Raw genomic sequence first — 19,342 nt, forward strand, 5'->3', positions numbered from 1 at the left:
GAAATCCATTAAGGTGCAGGTGCTTATATTTGACAAGTTGTTTATTTGCTACACATCCAATCATAGTTATCACCAGTCATCAATCGTCATTTAAAATATCAAACTCGTTATTTTTATTTCACCTCAGCCAACTGCATTTTGTTATTTGAAGTGGCATTTAAGCCTTCCAGGCATTTTCCCAAATAAATCATGACAGAAGAACCTTGTGTCAAGTCTTACTTGTGAGGCATCTTGGGTAAAGACAGCATCAAAAGCAAACATCTTTGGGGCAGCGAGTGGCGCATGTCGGTGGCCTGAGCTGGGCTGGTTCAAAAGGGGAGGTTCATACAGGGTCAGCTGCTTCTTCCTTGGGTCCACCTTCAAAAAGGATGTTGACTCTGATGAATCCTGAACTCCAAGGGATGGACAGATTCGCACCATCACTTTTACCTGATCAAAGAAATAGGGAAAAAGAGAACAGATTAAAGAAAAGTACTGGAGAAACCAAGTTTTAACAAATCCTACTCAACAAAGTCTAATCAAAACTACTGTTTAGAGATCTGCCTAGTTTTGTACATGGTTGATAGTTGATAAATGATTTGATTAGTTTAATTCTTGCACTGTTGTACCTAAGAATTCAAGCCAAGGTGGCATGTGCAAGAGTTCTGGGGTGCAGGTCTGAAGCCCTCTGAAGAAAGGGGTTGTACATGATTGGATTATGAATTTCAAACCAGCTAGCTTCCTCGAAAATAGCTGACTACCCCTTTAAGTACAACAGCTGTGAGGAACTTCTATATGCTTCCCACATACTCAACCTCATAGACCCAAGACGAACAACTGCCAAGGAGCAGAGGAACTACTTTAATTATTGCTACCACCACATCAATGAGAAGCTGGCACGCAAACCACATGGCAAAGCAAAAAACAACTACAGTGTGTCATATTCTCCCTGGAACTCTGATGGCATTTCTGTCCGAGCAACACAAAGCAACACCGTTCCCTTTTGGACTTGTGGTTAAGGTCTATTTACAGAACTCTCTCTTCGGTCAAGCAGAACAAAGTCTGTTCTAGTCCCACTGCTCTACCCCTAAATGCTGCAGAGCCAGTCATGGCCAATGCTCTTTTTTGCTCCTGCCACTCCATAGGGGCCAATTACTGCTGACGGACGTGTGCACATGGTGAAGAAAATTACACTGGCTGTGACATTAGAAACAGGATTCTATATATGACTGGCCAGAAAGAGCCACCCAGCAAGAGCTCTGCACACTAACCTAGCAGTCTCCACTATATTTACATTCAGGGTAAAGTAACATGAGGATGGTCCGATCACTCTGGAGAGCCTGCTAGGACTGCACACCTCCTGATAACTGTACTAATGACATTGTCCTCGGCTCAGTGATAATTCTACTGATATCATAGCGATAATGCCCTGATACAAACGTTTATTGCTGGCTAATTTGTCACAGATCGTTTTTAACACGTGCCATTATATTTTTGCCCACAGTTTTTACATTTTTGAAACAATTCATTATACATTTGTCCTATTATGTATTAATTACAACCCTGTGAGGGTGATGAAAGTACAGTATAAGCATGAAAGTACAGCTAATTAAGCTCTTTTGTTCTATTCTACAAACATTGGTGACTATGAGGTATCTGAGCCTTAAAATCAAACTCCATACTATGCTGCTGATAATTTTAGCAAAATGATCAGCAGAATAAAATACTGTGATATGTGTATTGTATAGTAATATTTAATAAAATACAAGTAATGTGATATGTAGTGGTAATAACCCCCACAATTCACCTGTAGTTTCTGTACAAAGTGATTATTCAACCGTCCCTACAGTTCTGATGAAGCATATCTAAGGTTTTATTACTCACTTATCCAATACAGCAATATCTAACTAGCAAGAACACTACTAATGCATGAATATTATCAGATCTATTTTCAGACGTTTTTATTCAAAGCGACTTACAGCTGTGACTGTACAATGCAAGAGGGTTAAGGCCTTTGCTCAGGGGCCAACAATAGCAACTTGGCAGTGATGAGGCTTGAACCAGCAACCTTTTGTCCAATACCCTACCAACTAAGCTCCCACTGTCATGCTACCAAGCAGTTTTGTTAGCAGACAATGGAAGCTTATTTGAAAAGCCTTAGTTTGTAATTAGTCCACTTTCGCTGCACACTTATCTCAGGGGATGCTGGAGCATTTGGCAACATTTGCTACAATCATCTCAAAGCAGGTGGTATTTAATCTGGTATAAAAATATTCAATCTCTCTAAATACTGTACAATGCAGCTGATTACATCTCCAACAGACAAATGGGGAAATTACATGAATACTTGCTACCATTGGTCCAATTCATATTCTAAGCATTTTAAAATATTACACCATCTCTTTTTAATAGAGATGCATTTTGATAATTCATGTAAATGCACCATATTTTGGCAACAACGCTCTAAACTTTGGAAATCACAAATGACAGATCAGCATTGTACAAACAGGACCTTATGCATTACCTTTTTTTAAACATTACACTGGTGATTAAAAAACTTTCTTCATTTACATAAGTTAAGCAGAAATAAATAATAAGCACATTCATATGGTCCTACCAACAGAGAATAAACCAGAAAAAATAAGGCAAACACAGGGAGCAAATACTACTGTATATTAGCCTCCGCTCTCCAAGCCTGTCAGGGCTACAGTCTACCATTGCAGCTTTGTTAAAGCACCCCATGCTGTGTGTATGCATGTTTCTGTTTGTGTGTGTCTAGGTGCATATGTGTTTCATGCTGTTGACTATGTGTGTGTTCCCAACCAGAAAACAAGATGTATAGCTTGTTATTTCCCTGGCCAATGCAGAGCTCTTTATTCACTGTCAAAAATGCATTTGTAAGCAAACTAATAGGTCCTCGGTGTGTGTTTATCTTTCTGACCTTGCCTATGCCAGGGTTCTCCTTGGCCTTCGAGCTGGCTCTGAATAGACATGGTGGAGCGGGTGGAGGGAAAAGTTGGAGAATGCTGCTGAAGTTGGAGGGGTAGATGGAAGGCTCTGGAGCCTGCAAAATAGTCGGCTGGGCTTTCCTTCGCTTAGACGAGAGGTTCAGCTTCTGCGCAGCCCTGTAAAAAATTAAAAATGACAATTCAGTTTAGTATTCACTCATGCTGCTGGGAACGGTTCTTCCACATACAGAAATGCTATTCATTAAATAAAATGCTGACCCATTGTGAAGCATTCATGGAGCATTCATGAAAAAAGGCACCAGTCATCCAAAAGTTATTTTCACACCTTGGAAAAGAATCTTTCATAACAGTGTGCAAATATTCACTCTCGTTCAAGTTGGAAAGGTAAAAAGAAAAATCAATCCACTCTTTTTCTGACTGATTTAATGGTATAGCTTGACATTTGCAATCCGAAGCTAGAAAATAAGAAGTGAAAGGTCAAAAGCCCCCACTTCAAAGTTAAAGTAAACACAGACCCACCTTACCCTCTTTTCCTTACTCATTCCTTCTCGGCAGGTTGCCATCCCCCCTCTCTTTCACATAATCAAATGGCTACAATATGTCTCAACAGCCTAAAAAGCTCTCCATTTTTGGAAAGAAATGTGAAACTGCAGCTAATAGGGTCTGCCATTAGCCTTAGGATAAACCAGTTACTGGATCTGACTCCTTAGTAACCCAGCTACATCAGGAGCATTAGTCTCAGGCATTGTATTAACATTTGTGTGCACATGGAATAATTACCTAAACAACTAACAGCTAACTTGTTTAAAAAAAATTTTACTAGGCTTTGCTTCAACTGTACACCAATACAGCCAATTTTTGTACCAAATTCTCTAAGCATAGTTCTCTAGCCTCTGGAACATGTATGACAGAAAAGAGCATGACAATAGCAAAAAGAGACAACACAACAAGAAAAGCCTAGACCTAGCAAGAGATGCTTGGCGCTGTAGGTAGCTGTAATTAGGAGGAGCCTTGCGGGCAATGCGCTGTGTGTTGTGTGGAATGCACTAAGTGGAGGAAAGAAGCTGACAGGTAGCATTTGTCTCATGCTGAATAGGATGTGCTGAGGGAAAAATAACACAGCACCAAGGGTGAAGAGAACACCCCAGAGAACTACATAACTATGGGGTGAGGCAAATACCATGGTCCTAACTGGCAAAGTACCACTACTCTTGATTTAACTTTTAAACCCGTTCTTGGGCTATAAAACAAAATAAAAACTAATTTAAATAAGCACTTAAAGAATTGATTGTGAAGTTTGTGAAGACACCTACTGTACATATTGTGGATACATGACCATATTGTGGATACATGATGATTTGTTGAGCATCTTATCTAATTGGCGTTATTATAGACTTGGTCTGCCCCTTGCTGCTCTCCTATCTTCTACTCCTCTGGAATTGTGTCCCACTAGATTTTGTAGGAATTCATGTAAGGTTCCACTTTCATTTGGCAACAAAAAAATTAAGGTTAGGCAGTGATCCTGGGCACCAATCTTAGGTGACAACACCAAACTCAGCAAACTCTTTCACAGGCAGATCCATTATTGTGCTAAACAGAAAGGGGCCTCCCCAAACTAGTACTAGCAAGTTGGAAGCAGAAAATTCTCTCAAATGTAAGTGTATGGTTTAACATTTGGAATTTCCATCAGTGGAATTCAAGACTATTAAAAGCAGCCACAGACTCTTACATATCGTCCACCAGACATATAAAGTGTTGCTTTGCAAGAATTAATCAGAATGCCTGGTGATTATTCACTCTGGGGACCCACTACTCCAGAGTCCAGTGATGACATGCTTTACACCACCCCAGCCAACATCCCTTCCATGGCTTTAGTGCTAGGGTTGCACCTGGTCTGGAAAATGGACCAAGACGAGACAACCTAGCTCTGTGAGCTTGTATAGCCTGAATATCTTAGCTCTAATATTAGAGGGGTAAAATAGCAAAATCTACTCATTAAACTTGGCACTACATTCCTTTGGCATCGTTGTGTATATAAGTATAATTGTTTATAAAAGTAATTGTATATCAAAAAGTATAATTGTTTATCTTATTTATATAAGATTAATTATAGTTTAAATAAGGGCAACTGAGTACCTGAAGTCAACGCCAACTTTTTAATTTAACCATAATGAATGTGAATGTTGGTTTACAGACTGGTGTGTTAGCAGGTCTTATGTAACAACATAAATGACTGCAGGAATCACAAAATATTTGTACTATATTAACCTCCCGTTATGTACACACCTACACCCCTCCTCTTTGCTTGACAGACTTCTAATAGTCTAATCTAAATCTTTTGGGACACTGTAGCTGTAAATGGGTAGGTGTGCTGGGTGTCCACCTATCCTCCCTCCCCTCTTTACCATGTTCCCTTCTTTTCCTTGAGTGGCATGCTCCCTTTATTCATTTCTTCAATTCTGCTCTCCACCCCGCCTTATTCTTCCTTTGCTCTCCAGCCCAGAGCGACAGCCCAAGAGCACAATCAGGAAACACAGTGCTGGCTGATGAAATAATTATAGCATCCTAGAGGAATACATGAGGAGTAAATCCCCGGGGCACTATCTGCCCATGAGAAAAGGAGCTTTCATTGTGATTGTGGGTGTGTGGAAGTAGACAGAACTGTGAGTTAACACCGTGAAAGTGGGATAAATGGGCAAGAGGGGAAAAAGTGACCGATACGGATTCACAGGAATAAGGTGTGGTACACAGTATCCCACTGGCCTTGTTTTGTGCTATACTAACTAAAGAACAGAAGAACATGAATATTAATAGTGGACTTTTATATCTAGGCATACTGGATAGGAAGAGGGCAAAAAAGTAAGAGAACGTGTGAAATTATGCCACACCTAATGAATGTGTAAAAAAGCCTTAGCACACCTAGCCTTGTCTGCAAATGTGTAAAATGTGTAAAACTATATAACATAACTATTTCTGAAGTGTTTTATTCATTTATTTCCTGTTGTTTTTACATTTTTAGCATTTAGCTTTTGTCCAAAGTGATTTACATTATACAGTGTAAACAATTCAGTGTTAAAGACCTTGCTCAAGGGCCCAACAGTGGCAACCTGGCAGTGGTGGGGTTTGAACCAGCGACTTTCTGCTTACTAGTCCAGTACCTTAATTGCTAGGCTACAGCTGTTTTGTTAGGATTTTAGCCAAATATTAGCTCGGGTGGCTCAGTGGTATCTGGGTTTGAATCTCATCAGGTGCTATATCGACCAGCCAGGCACCTACACATACACGATTGGCTATGTCTGACAGTAAGGGATGGCCAAAGCCGTGATGGATTGTCGTACTATCCGGGTGTGTCTGCATTGTATCCAGTGTTTCTGTGGAAACTGGACCCAACACAATCCTGATCAGGATAAAAAAAAGTGATAGAAATGAAAATGAAGTGAAAAATTCTAATTATGAATTAAAAAATATGTACAAAAAATTAATACTCATTATCTGGGGCATAAAAGTTATGTATTAAGTTAAACCACTGTCACAGAAAGCTGCAATGCTACAATCAGACACATATACATATGCACAGGGCACAAATTCTACAGAATACTACAGAAGTGAAACTAAAGTTCCAACCAATGAGAACAGAATATGGGGAATATGGGCATGCAAAAAATGTTGGAATGCTGGTGTAAAAATATACGACATGGCGTTAAAAAAATAAATACTGGGTCATGCTGGGTTTCTTTTTTTAAGAGGCTGGGACTTGTGCACTTCTGTATCTTAACCCTCCTGTATCTGTTCTTTTGTCCACTTCTTTTTCCCATTTTACAGTCACTTTCAAGCTATCTCCAAAAAGCTGGCCCATCTCCCAGATGGATGCTAGTCATGAACAACACTACACTTTCCGTTGTGTCCACCTGTTCAACTTCACTCTAGCAGGCACATCTCCGCATGCACAGATTGCTTCGCATGTTATATCTGCAGCAATGAATAGTCTCATATCCAACGTCAACAACAAGCAGGCATGCCTTGACACGTTTACAAGTTACTGAGAAAACACTTTTACATGTAGAAATGTATAATTATATTCCAGGAACAGGCGAAAATTGTTATAAGTAGTTTGTATAACTAGTGTGGGTTAAGCTGTGCTAATGAATACACTTCAGAAGGAAAGCAGTAGGGAGGAAATTAGGTGAAGGAGTAAATAGATGCAAACTTTTCCCCCCTGGGTTACACATAGAGATAGGCGGTATGAAATTATATACAATGTGACAGTAATGAGGAGTAAACTGTCATTTAACAGTGATTAAATTGAATAGGGAGGAACATATATATATAATTTCCATGTATGAGAGATAATGAAACGTAGTAACTTGTAATTAAAAGGTTAATCAGTGAGTAGAGAATTGCCAGCTTAAATTCTAATATTAAAAAGTGTACATGTTTTATTCATAGACAGTAATTTAGTAACGATGACCTGAATACTGTGTATCTGTGTGTGTATATACTGTATACGGACAGGGCTGAGCACATACAGCAGTTCAACCTCAAGTGCTAAAACTCACTTCATATTCAGAAAAGCTTGGTGGAGAACTTAGGCTAAATCATTCAGCCCTAGACAAACATGCAAACTCGAAGCTAGAAATAATAATAGCACTTACACTTCTTTCCAATCCATCATCTAAAAAAGTGACCACTTAGTTTTGCCAGAACCGGTCCAAATTTACAGTCCATGTGCTCCTCTCCACACTTTGCCATGGAGTGTGCCATGCAGTTGAAAAACTTTCATTTATTAAGAGATCTGGTTAGTATCCCTTGATTAGTTAAAAGGCCAAGAAGGGTTTGGTGATCTGTGGCATGGGGGAAGTCCAAGAAAGGAGACAGCAAAGATGCACTGATGGTACAAAGTTCCTCTTTAGTGCGAATTTCCCATGAGCCAAAAATCAAAGAATCCAGAATGAGAATGACTCGAAGAATCCAGCTTCAAATTGAATCCCACTTCTGTCAGAAGAGTCTCATGCTGCAAGTTCCATACATTCCCGAAAGCTTGACTCTGCACAGAGCTTAGAATTTCTTAACCTCTTCTTACATGTCAATCTTCCATGACCTGTGCTCTGTTGTGCACCTTTTCCCTTCTCCTTTACGTCCCCTTGACTTCTTTCTCTGGTGTTTTGCCACTACTATGCCTTAAGAGGTGAAAAAGAGGATGAAATCCTGCTGCCCGAAATGTTAGCAGTCATGCTGTTCTCTCTTTCACACACATGCACACACTCCTTCCCTCCCTCTTTCTACACCCAGCCCTGCCCCTTTTTACTCCACACAGCCAGAAAAGGAGTTCACACCAAGCGAGGGAGCGCCTCTATCCCGTAGCGCACACACATAAACACATGTGCCCATGCTGCATGAATACTTCATGTGTAAAGAAGCCCATTCTTTCTTATTGTGTCACAGACTTCAAACAGATTTGCTTAGTCTGTGCTTCATGCCTACTAGTGTGTAGTATGTGTGTGTGTGGTGTGGGGGGAGGCGAGAGGGGGGTGGATAGGTGTAAGTGAGGGGAAAAAAAGAAAAGGTGATTAAAAAGGAGGGAAAAAAATAGAAAACGTTAGTTCTGCCATGTTAACCGCACAACTTATTAAGGCAAGAGCTGAAGTAAGAGGTCACCAAATAGGTGATGTGGTGTATTTGTTTATATCTATCTTCAGTAACCACTTTATTCTAAACTGGTTCATGATGGCCCCTAGAAACACAGGGTGAAGACAGGAATACACCTTGGACATGCATGCTACCCTCTGCATGCTTTTGGAAGGTAGTATGAGACCTTCAAGGACACTGAGGAAAACATACATACATCACTGTATTGGTTATTACCCTCTTAATCCTAGTCAGGGTCGCAGCAGGTCTGGTCGATTCGGAAAACAGGTGGGCATAGAGCCAGAATACCCGGGAAAGGGCACCAATCCATTACAAGGCCATAGCCATCCCTGCTCAGACATAACCAACCATGTCTGTGTGAATGCCGGCTATTAGCACCAACAAGATTAGAACCTGAATCTCAGCGTTGTTGGGCTAGCAACACATTACACCACTGTATAACCATACATCAGTGTATTATATTATATACTATAATTTATTTGGATTCATGTAAAAAATAATCTTTCTTCTATTTTGTGCTTTTTAGTCTATCAGATATGATATTATTTGGATGTACAGAATCAATTTTCTATTACCACACTGTCTGTATCGCTGTATCACCCAGTCCAAGTGTGATAATAATGCTATTCATTGCCACAAATGCCCTCCAAGTAGTCAGTGTGTGCACTCAGGTGGATCGTCAATCTGTGATTAATTTAGATAAGAAAAACTGCTCGTAATAACCGAGATACATTCAGGGCACGTTGACGCCAATGCCCTTGTTCTTAGTAAATGAAAAAGACAAAGCGTAGCCAGTAAACAGAACCATATTCTTGAGAAGAGAGCTTGCCATTTCCTTTACTGTCAATGTAAGCAGAGTTTGTTTAGAGAGTACATGAAAGCATGCTGACTCCCCTGCACAGGCTGAGTTACAACTCTGGATCAGCTTTACACAGTGCCCTCCTAACACACTGCCCTACATATGCGAACCAGAGTGTGTGCTTTTATTGCCTCACACAGGAAAAGGCAGAGCCAGCACCCTAAAGCTTGGTTTATGCTTTGTCAAAAGTGCATTACAGAGACAGTAAAATGGTTTTAGATAATCTGGAGCATTTGTGGCTTATCAGAACAGAAAGGGATATTTAGATAGCCATCAAACAATAGGTGGTAGTACAAAGGCAGTAGTAACAAATCAGGGCAAATTCAAACACTGATCTTGGCAGTGAGTGTATAAACAAGGAGGTGGTTTTAATGTTATGGTTGATCGGTGTATGTTTCAAATCTCTGGCACATTAGAATTAAAAGTCAAATGTGACCTCAATGTACCTTTAAAACTAAGCACAACAGACCCACTTAAAATAAAAAAATATATTTTTTATTACTTTAGCGCTTTATCTATTAAAAGCCAGCAATCAATTACAAACTGCAAAAAAAGATTCCAGAAGAACCATCTGTTTTAGTAGTGACAAAGCCTTGATGTCTAGGGGATCCACCTGTGAAAAGCAGAGTTGGGGAAACATTAGCAGCAATCGATACTGCAGCATTACGAATACAAATGTGTGTATCACTCGGTGTGACAGAGCGGCTAAAGTCATCACTCTTACTGGCCTCACCAGCAATTCAGCACAAATGTGTGAGTACCATGTCCAAACAGTGCTGGATAAGACAAAGCAATACATTGCTGTCACTGTATACAAAGGTTCTTAAGGCTTTTACTAATCACAGGATGGACGTGATGGGAAGGAAGTGTTGCAGGGTTTGTGTGGAAGTCGATGGCTTTCTCATGCTTAGGTTATCTATCTCCCCTTGTAAAGGGGAACTGTTTGGGCTGTTGTCAATAATCTTTCCAGACCCCTTTCTGGCTTTCAGCTTTTGTCAAATTAGCAAGAGGAATTCATCTGGCCATGGGAGTCATTAGCCTTCAGAGCCATTAGCTTGTGTGTAAGGCGTTCTCATTGTGTGTGAGTGTGTGTGTGGCAAGTCCAATGGCTAATCGCTACACCGACCCTACTCACCATTCTTATCATTTTTGCTTTTAAGTATTGGGTTGTTTTTTGTTCTTTGGCTGACTAGATAACAGAACACAATCAGACAGGGATCGGATCGTTCAGGCTGATACCGGACTAAATTACTTTTACATGCCCCCAATGCCCACTCCTTTTTCTGGTGGCTCTGGTTGTAGGAGCATCTTATTTTTTTGTCTGCATGGCAGAAAATACACTCTGCAAGCTGCATATTCTCCAAAGAAAATTTAAGATCTTGGCAGATGTTGCAGCAAATGCCCCATCATTAATTTAAACTCTGTATGCAACTTTCCACAGTTCTGTAAGATTGCCTTTTTTCTGGTTGCCTAATGGTCACTATTGATTTGTTGCCTTATGATGTAGCCCAGTGCTGGATTGTGTCCCAGGACCCATACAGATTTGGCTTCTGTCTGTGCAAGTCTGATGATATCACCAATTCTGAGTAGCAGAAGGCACTTAAATAGGGAGGATAATTTAATAATGTCATTACAGAATACCAGTAACCTGGGCAGCAAAGGTCTCAATCCAAACAATTACAGTGTATTAAACAAAGCCATTACAGACACAAATGCTTTCAGAAAAATTTCCTGAAGCCTGGGATAAGCAGACGCTAATGATCTCTACATTGTGTTGTCCTTCACTACTGTAAGCTTGTGTGTGTTCACCTAGGTTACACAAATCTTGTTTCTACTCAACAAAGTACCAGATCTTACAGTACCAGTGTGTTAAAACAACAACCAATTAACTGAGAACAGTGCTGCTAAGCACAGCCTGAGTACCAACAGGTTTTGGTGGTGCCAGACATGTACAGGCATTTTACCTTGGGTACTGAACTGAAGTCTTTGGTAATGACAGAACATTAAGACAAACATAATAATGAAACATAATAAGGGAAAGTCGAAAATTCTGGTGTATTAGTTTTTTATTTTAATTTACCTCAACTGTGTGTATTTTGTTTATAACAGATTGTAATCTTGGTTTACAATATTTTAAATATTAATTGTGACACTGGATCTGTTACAAGTAAATTCTGTACTTGCTTTTCTTTAAAAAAAAAAAAAAAAAAAAAAAAAAAAAAAAAAAAATACTTTTCCCAATAAAAAGAAAATTACAAAAAAAAAAGAAATAATCTGTTTTGTTTGGGCTATGTTTTTGCCAACAAAAGAAACTTTAGTGTACAACCAGCAAGTATAGCACAAAAATATTTTTTTGTACCATTTAATGGTATTTCTGCATTTAATATGTTGCAGCAAATATTGGCTGGTATGTTACAAAACACAGCACCTCACAGAACCATGGAGTGCAGGTTAAAGAAACAAACTCCAGCAGCACTGCTGTGTCTGATCCACCAGCACAACACACACTAACACACAACCACCATGTCATTGTCACTGCAGTGTTGAGAATGATCCACCACTCAAATAATACCTGCTCTGTGGTGGTCCTGTGGGGGTCCTGACCATTGAAGAACAGCATGAAAGGGGGGTTGAATGTGGAGATAAAGCAGTTGATGAAAATTTAATGAAAAGATTGTATTACTGATACATCCGATTATTATAGTGTTTATTCCAGCCGTTTAGTCTTTTAAACTAAATTTCACATTAAAATGTGTAGTGAAAAATACATATAGTAACTCACATGCTGCCCAAACTGTATGCTCTACTAATAACGAAAAATAATTACATTATCCAGTGAGTACTTAAATATGATACCATCTTCTGCTCAGCTACATAAGATTTTGTAGCAAGGTCAAGAGGAATGAAGTCAACACTTGTTTAACAAAGAGCCTTCAAGACTTCACTTGGGCACTTCCTTTCAAATTAAGGTATAAGTATGGATTAAGTGTTTAAACAGCCGCGGTTTATCATTACTTTATACTTGACATTTGTGTGAGCATACCCAACCCTGCTACTCCCAGGTCTTTGACTAAGTTTAGCTCATCCAAATGCGTGTTCAGTCATGCAACTGTAGCTATATATCATTAGCAGATATTTGTGGGGTAAACAAATGTTCTTTAAATAAGCACAGACACATGGTTGTGGAATAATGAGGGGTATAAAATTTCTTTCCCATGAAGATCAGGACCATGCGGAGAACAGAAACAGCAATGGAGAAACTGAAGAAGCTGTGGATGTGTTGCTACATAGTGTTTTTACTGAGTGTGGGCAAGTTGTGAGGTCGGCATATGAAATCAGTCTGAAGACACATGGTTCCTCCTGACGCTCTCCACATGTTTTCTGCACGGCATGCCTCATAGCACCCCATGCACTTAAACTTAAACAATTTGGGTTTTTAGTTCCTTACAAGTAAATTCACTCTCTCTCCTTTCCATTGGCCAATTCATTTCATAATCCTGTTAGTGTTGCGATTTTAATTTCGTCATCAAAAGACCTTTACATTTATTCCATTTCAGCTCCTTCAGCAAAAACTGTGATTTATATGTGTAATTGATGCAAGAGTTTTTTCCCTGTCTGAGCTCATTTTGGCTTCAATTTCAAGAAATCTGTAAAGTGCAGGGCTCAGTGTCCGCCTCGCTGCATCCTCTAAAATACATCCATTACATCCCTTCCAATCTGAGGTTTGGAAGACTGAGGAGTCTGATGTTTTAAATTATTACAGCATTCAAAAAGATATCTCATTTAAAAGCATTGACGTCAATTATGGCACTTAAAATGACCTGAACTGCAAATGGAATCTCTTCAGAAAGAGAGTATGAGATATAACTGAATATTTAAAACACACACTTAAAATTAGAACCATATTTCAAACTAAAGTGCTCATAAACTAATACTGTATATACACATTGGAATATATTGGCATTGTTGCTTTGGGTTTCAGGAGCATTTATTTTCTGTACTTGTCATCTGATCCTGAATATATAGAATATATAGACATATAAAGAATATGTACAGTGTCTTATATTAATGCTGGTAATACTCAGGAGTCCAGACATAAAAAGAAATGATGAGCATGTAGAAAATAAATGAAGTTAATAAAAGAGATATGCTGACAAGAAAAAAAGTACAAAGGGAGTTTAAAGGCAAGGGTTTTAATTCAGTCCTGAGGAACCTTTCTGGCCAAACTTCAATTACACTTGGCACCAAGACAACAAAGACTACAGAATGCTGACTTATTCAAGTAGGTTAGAGACAGGGGGGGAAATGTGAACTGGCTGGAGGGCTAAAAACTCGATTAATAACCTTTGAGTGCAATCGTCATAATACCATATTCTTGTATTAAAATGTCAAAGGTAAATAGAAATCAGGATTTGTACCGTAATATAGCCCAGGAAGAGATGCACAGATATTTTAGCCACAGTTAATTCACTACTGGGACTAAAATATAGTAGTAGGAAATGCCTCACCAGGTTAAGGTTGAATGCATTTAAGAGCCAAACCCCATGTGTAGGCGTAGTACAATTCCTACGTATTAATCAGAATGGGTAATAAAAACTCATAAAAAAACATGTAAGCATAATTTAAAGCTTGTGACAACAATAATAACACAACAAGTCAACGGTAGAAGGATAGTTTGTCATTTCACACTTGTTTTGAATTTTTAAGTCCGTATCCAGCACCGATTTCAGGCTTGATATGGTAATGGCATAAGCATTGCATAATTAGGTTTACTAATTCAAGTCCCAGCTTGATTTTGCAGTTTTTAAGTGCAGGTAATCTTCTCATTTTAGGAGGTAAAATTGCAAATTCTGCATCACTGTGTTTTATATTGTTTGTACATCATAAAATCTGAACCCAGATCAGCTTGGCTGTTTGCAATTGTGCAACCCTATGAAAAATGGGATGAATACGCAAGTAAGAAATAATAAAATAAGGTCAAAATGTAAGAGCGCTAGCTCAGCATTGCCTAACCGAAGGATTCGTGTGATCAGACTATCCCTCTCTAAGTTTTGGATAAGAGCCAGTCAGCAGCTGTCGAACTGAGAGTAAATCATTTGGAGCCTGAGACTGGAACAGTGAAAAATGATGGCTTGGGTAAAGCTGGGCAGGCTTTATTCCCCAGCATGCCTGGGCCAGGAATCTCTAGACATCCCAAAATAAATGAGAAAATTCAGACTAAATGGAAAAACGTTCTAATTAAAAAGAAATCTGGAGATAAAATCCCCAAATCTTAAGTAGAATTTGAAAAGCAACACATTTAGCCTTTCAACCTTTGTATATGTTAGAGAAAATGCTAATCCCTTATCTTTTGGGTATGTGTTATATACACACAGCTTTCAAATAACTGTAAACATCTCTAGCAGGGTAAATAAACTAAAACTGATTAAAGGACTCTAATCTAAATATAAAGCACAAAGCTTGTCATTTTCACACAGCTGGACTGACTTGGTCTGAACTCCAAATGAAGTGAACTGGACCATTTCATCAACAAGCTATAAAGAATGAGAAAAGCTTTATCTACTAAAAGAACACACTAAACATACCACACAAAACCCACTGCTGACCTTTGAGTTTAACTGCCAGTTGTCTGTTTTTACGTAAAGCTCTGACTAGCATACAGGTGCCAAACTTTAAACCACCTTCTTCCTGTGCTTGTCGTGTCACTAATAAAACAGTAAAACTCGGACAGCTTTTTCGCCCAACACCCAAACAGCAGCGCGAAGTTTAACCTTCTATCCAACAATGCCAAAGGCCAAGTCGAGAGTGGAGGACTCCATCTTAATTACTGAAAAGAAAGGAGGTAGGACAGGGGGGGTTGAGTACACTTTTCTGTTTGCCGTTTTCTAAATTGCCCCTTCAATGGCATCCCCAAACACACAGGATGTGCGGCTAATCCTGGCTAGCCGGCTTGTGGCTTAGACACGGTAGGGAGGACAAGAAAGCCATAAAACATGGCTGGGATTTTTACTTATTTAATGAGTTTGTGTTTGGCCCTGAGCCCCTAAAGTAAAGAAACATGGTGGAATGGGTTTCCTATTGAAAAGGACTGGGAATGCAGAGAGGCTGTTCAAAAGTGCATAGCCAGTTAACATGTCTGAAGGACCATTTTCATGTCAGCTGAGATCCGACAGATAATTAAGACTTTTCAGGGACCATTGACCCTTTCCGGCTCAATGTTTATCAAGATTATCACCTACTTTCATCGTTCCTGCACAGCTGCAAACAGCATGACAGCCAGTGAACCCTCAGCATCAGGTTTCTTGCACAGATTAGTGACAATGGGGAATTTGGTTGCAGAACAAACATGTGTGGCTACTGGCACGAAAGAGACCAGTAATTAACTGCAACGGGACATGAACAACCAAGACTGCAGGGTTTTGGCTAATGTTTGTAATCTCCACTGTTTTCTTCTAAAGGAAATGTAGGTAATATTATCTGAGATCAGGTGTACGCTTGAACAGAAGTGACAGAACATGAGAGCTCATGCTTACCACCCTCTCCCTTCATCACTTGGTCATTAATCACTGTCTGGCGTGAAGGACACCTAGTGCTTATTTGTTTGCAGTCCTTTCCTCTCGGGGCTATCAAAACAATCAGCCCCAGTGACTGCTGGGAACATTTGTGTGTGATTAATCAGAATAAAGGGTGGAGACAAGGTGAAGGACATAGACCGAAGGTGTCCTTTGCTGCATCAACTTATAGCAAAAGGGGGATCAACAAACCCAACCACCCCAAAGTGCAACTCTACCACCTACACAGATCTATGAAGAACACCACAAAAAGAAGGAAAAAGCAGGAAAGGTGAGTGTAAATATCCATATCCTGCTTTTAGTGCACATCCCAGGAGCAATGCAGTTGTCAATAGTCATTATTATGTAGAAATCACATTGACAGTCACAGCAAGATGGATGTTGTCGGCTTCAGAGGGTGATGTCAATTTTTCATTGACATAATTACAGGTCCTAATTAAACAATGCATGGGCCAAAAGTCCACATTATTGGACATTTATTATATAAGAATATGCCGGTGGTCAATGGCTCCCACTCATCAAGACCACAATTTTTCCAGGGATTCCACACTTTATGCAGGAACTGAACAAATAGCCCTAATGACGGGGAAGAAAGTAAAATTAAAAAGGAATAAAGTGGGAAAGAGTAAGACAGCAAAACAGTCAGAGAGACTGGGGGATTAGTCTAATATAAATGGATTTTTAGCAAGTCCTAGTGTGCGTGGTCTTGAACTGATTACAGGCTATAATCCACTTCACTTCAGACAATCTGCTTGTGGAACAATGTCTAGCAAACAAATACATTATTAACTTGCTCGTTCCCACCCTACCTGTCTGACTTATGGGTACTGACATTCAAACATAAGGCTTTCATTATTCTAAGAAAACCTCCACTAGATTTTGGAATATTGGGCCATAATTTCCTTTTATCCAAAGAAGCATTAAAAATATCTTGGATTTCAACAAGAGCAATGTTTGGCACAGTTTAAAATTAACAGATCCAGAGTCTAATAGTGGTTTGGGATTGCACATGGTGATCTTAGTATTGTGTGTGTATGGTCAGCCATGAAAACTTGATTAAGCTTGTAGCCAACACTGTATGTGCTCATACTTTTTGGTGAAGCAAGTTTATTCCATCAACAACAAGTTTTTTGTCAGAATGTACAAAATTAACAGATCTAGAGTCTAATAGTGGTTTCATAGTATAATAGTCTAGTAGTAGAAGCTTGTAGCCAACACTTTATGTGAAGTTGTGGTAAAGTTGCATGGCATGCTAGTTTACAGCTCAGCTGTATTTGCTCCTTACATATAAGGAACTTAAATTAACCTACAAAGCTAAAGCAAGGAAAATTTTAATGAACTGACTTGTTGAAAAGCTGTAGTCATAAGACAATGCTATGTTGATTGTCATTTTAATGCAAATGATTGTGTATGGACATGGCATGGTTGTATGCTGGATTTTAGGCATCTGCTTGCAATGTCTACATGGCCAGTTTAGTGTGTGTACTGCACATATACACTTACGTAAAACATAGAAGTACATAGATGAATAAATATGAGCAGCGCTGCTGTGTCTTATCCACTCATACCAGCACAGCACACACTAACACATCACGTCAGTGTCACTGCAGTGCTGAGAATGATCCACCACCTAAACAATACCTGCTCTGTGGTGGTCCTGTGGGGGTCCTGACCACTGAAGAACAGGGTGAAAGCAGGCTAAAAAAGTATGTAGAGAAACAAATGGACTACAGTCAGTAATTGTAGAACTACAAAGTGCTTCTATATGGTAAGTGGCGCTGATAAAATGGACAGTGTAGAAAAATGTAGAAAACAAGGAGGTGGTCATAATGTTATGCCTCATCGGTGTGTGTGTATATATATATACAGTGTATCACAAAAGTGAGTACACCCCTCACATTTCTGCAGATATTTAAGTATATCTTTTCATGGGACAACACTGACAAAATGACACTTTGGCACAATGAAAAGTAGTCTGTGTGCAGCTTATATAACAGTGTACATTTATTCTTCCCTCAAAATAACTCAATATACAGCCATTAATGTCTAAACCACCGGCAACAAAAGTGAGTACACCCCTTAGTGAAAGTTCCTGAAGTGTCAATATTTTGTGTGGCCACCATTATTTCCCAGAACTGCCTTAACTCTCCTGGGCATGGAGTTTACCAGAGCTTCACAGGTTGCCACTGGAATGCTTTTCCACTCCTCCATGACGACATCACGGAGCTGGCGGATATTCGAGACTTTGCGCTCCTCCACCTTCCGCTTGAGGATGCCCCAAAGATGTTCTATTGGGTTTAGGTCTGGAGACATGCTTGGCCAGTCCATCACCTTTACCCTCAGCCTCTTCAATAAAGCAGTGGTCGTCTTAGAGGTGTGTTTGGGGTCATTATCATGCTGGAACACTGCCCTGCGACCCAGTTTCCGGAGGGAGGGGATCATGCTCTGCTTCAGTATTTCACAGTACATATTGGAGTTCATGTGTCCCTCAATGAAATGTAACTCCCCAACACCTGCTGCACTCATGCAGCCCCAGACCATGGCATTCCCACCACCATGCTTGACTGTAGGCATGACACACTTATCTTTGTACTCCTCACCTGATTGCCGCCACACATGCTTGAGACCATCTGAACCAAACAAATTAATCTTGGTCTCATCAGACCATAGGACATGGTTCCAGTAATCCATGTCCTTTGTTGACATGTCTTCAGCAAACTGTTTGCGAGCTTTCTTGTGTAGAGACTTCAGAAGAGGCTTCCTTCTGGGGTGACAGCCATGCAGACCAATTTGATGTAGTGTGCGGCGTATGGTCTGAGCACTGACAGGCTGACCCCCCACCTTTTCAATCTCTGCAGCAATGCTGACAGCACTCCTGCGCCTATCTTTCAAAGACAGCAGTTGGATGTGACGCTGAGCACGTGCACTCAGCTTCTTTGGACGACCAACGCGAGGTCTGTTCTGAGTGGACCCTGCTCTTTTAAAACGCTGGATGATCTTGGCCACTGTGCTGCAGCTCAGTTTCAGGGTGTTGGCAATCTTCTTGTAGCATTGGCCATCTTCATGTAGCGCAACAATTCGTCTTTTAAGATCCTCAGAGAGTTCTTTGCCATGAGGTGCCATGTTGGAACTTTCAGTGACCAGTATGAGAGAGTGTGAGAGCTGTACTACTAAATTGAACACACCTGCTCCCTATGCACACCTGAGATCTAGTAACACTAACGAGTCACATGACATTTTGGAGGGAAAATGACAAGCAGTCCTCAATTTGGACATTTAGGGGTGTAGTCTCTTAGGGGTGTACTCACTTTTGTTGC

The 19,342-nt window shown here is 39.9% G+C and overlaps 1 protein-coding gene across 1 annotated transcript in view; it reads right to left on the minus strand.

Annotated features, from left to right (window-relative positions):
- kif26ab (kinesin family member 26Ab) overlaps positions 1–19,342 on the minus strand; it is a 104,518-nt gene that overhangs the window by 18,352 nt on the left and 66,824 nt on the right. Inside the window, exons 5-6 of the mRNA XM_063007029.1 lie at positions 2,921–3,104; positions 220–429 (exon numbers count right to left, since the gene is read on the minus strand). Coding sequence (XP_062863099.1) covers positions 220–429; positions 2,921–3,104 — 394 coding nt within the window. The remainder of the gene's footprint in view (positions 1–219; positions 430–2,920; positions 3,105–19,342) is intronic.

Source organism: Trichomycterus rosablanca, chromosome 13 (assembly GCF_030014385.1).
Source record: "Trichomycterus rosablanca isolate fTriRos1 chromosome 13, fTriRos1.hap1, whole genome shotgun sequence".
NCBI classification, from domain to species: Eukaryota; Metazoa; Chordata; class Actinopteri; order Siluriformes; family Trichomycteridae; genus Trichomycterus; species Trichomycterus rosablanca.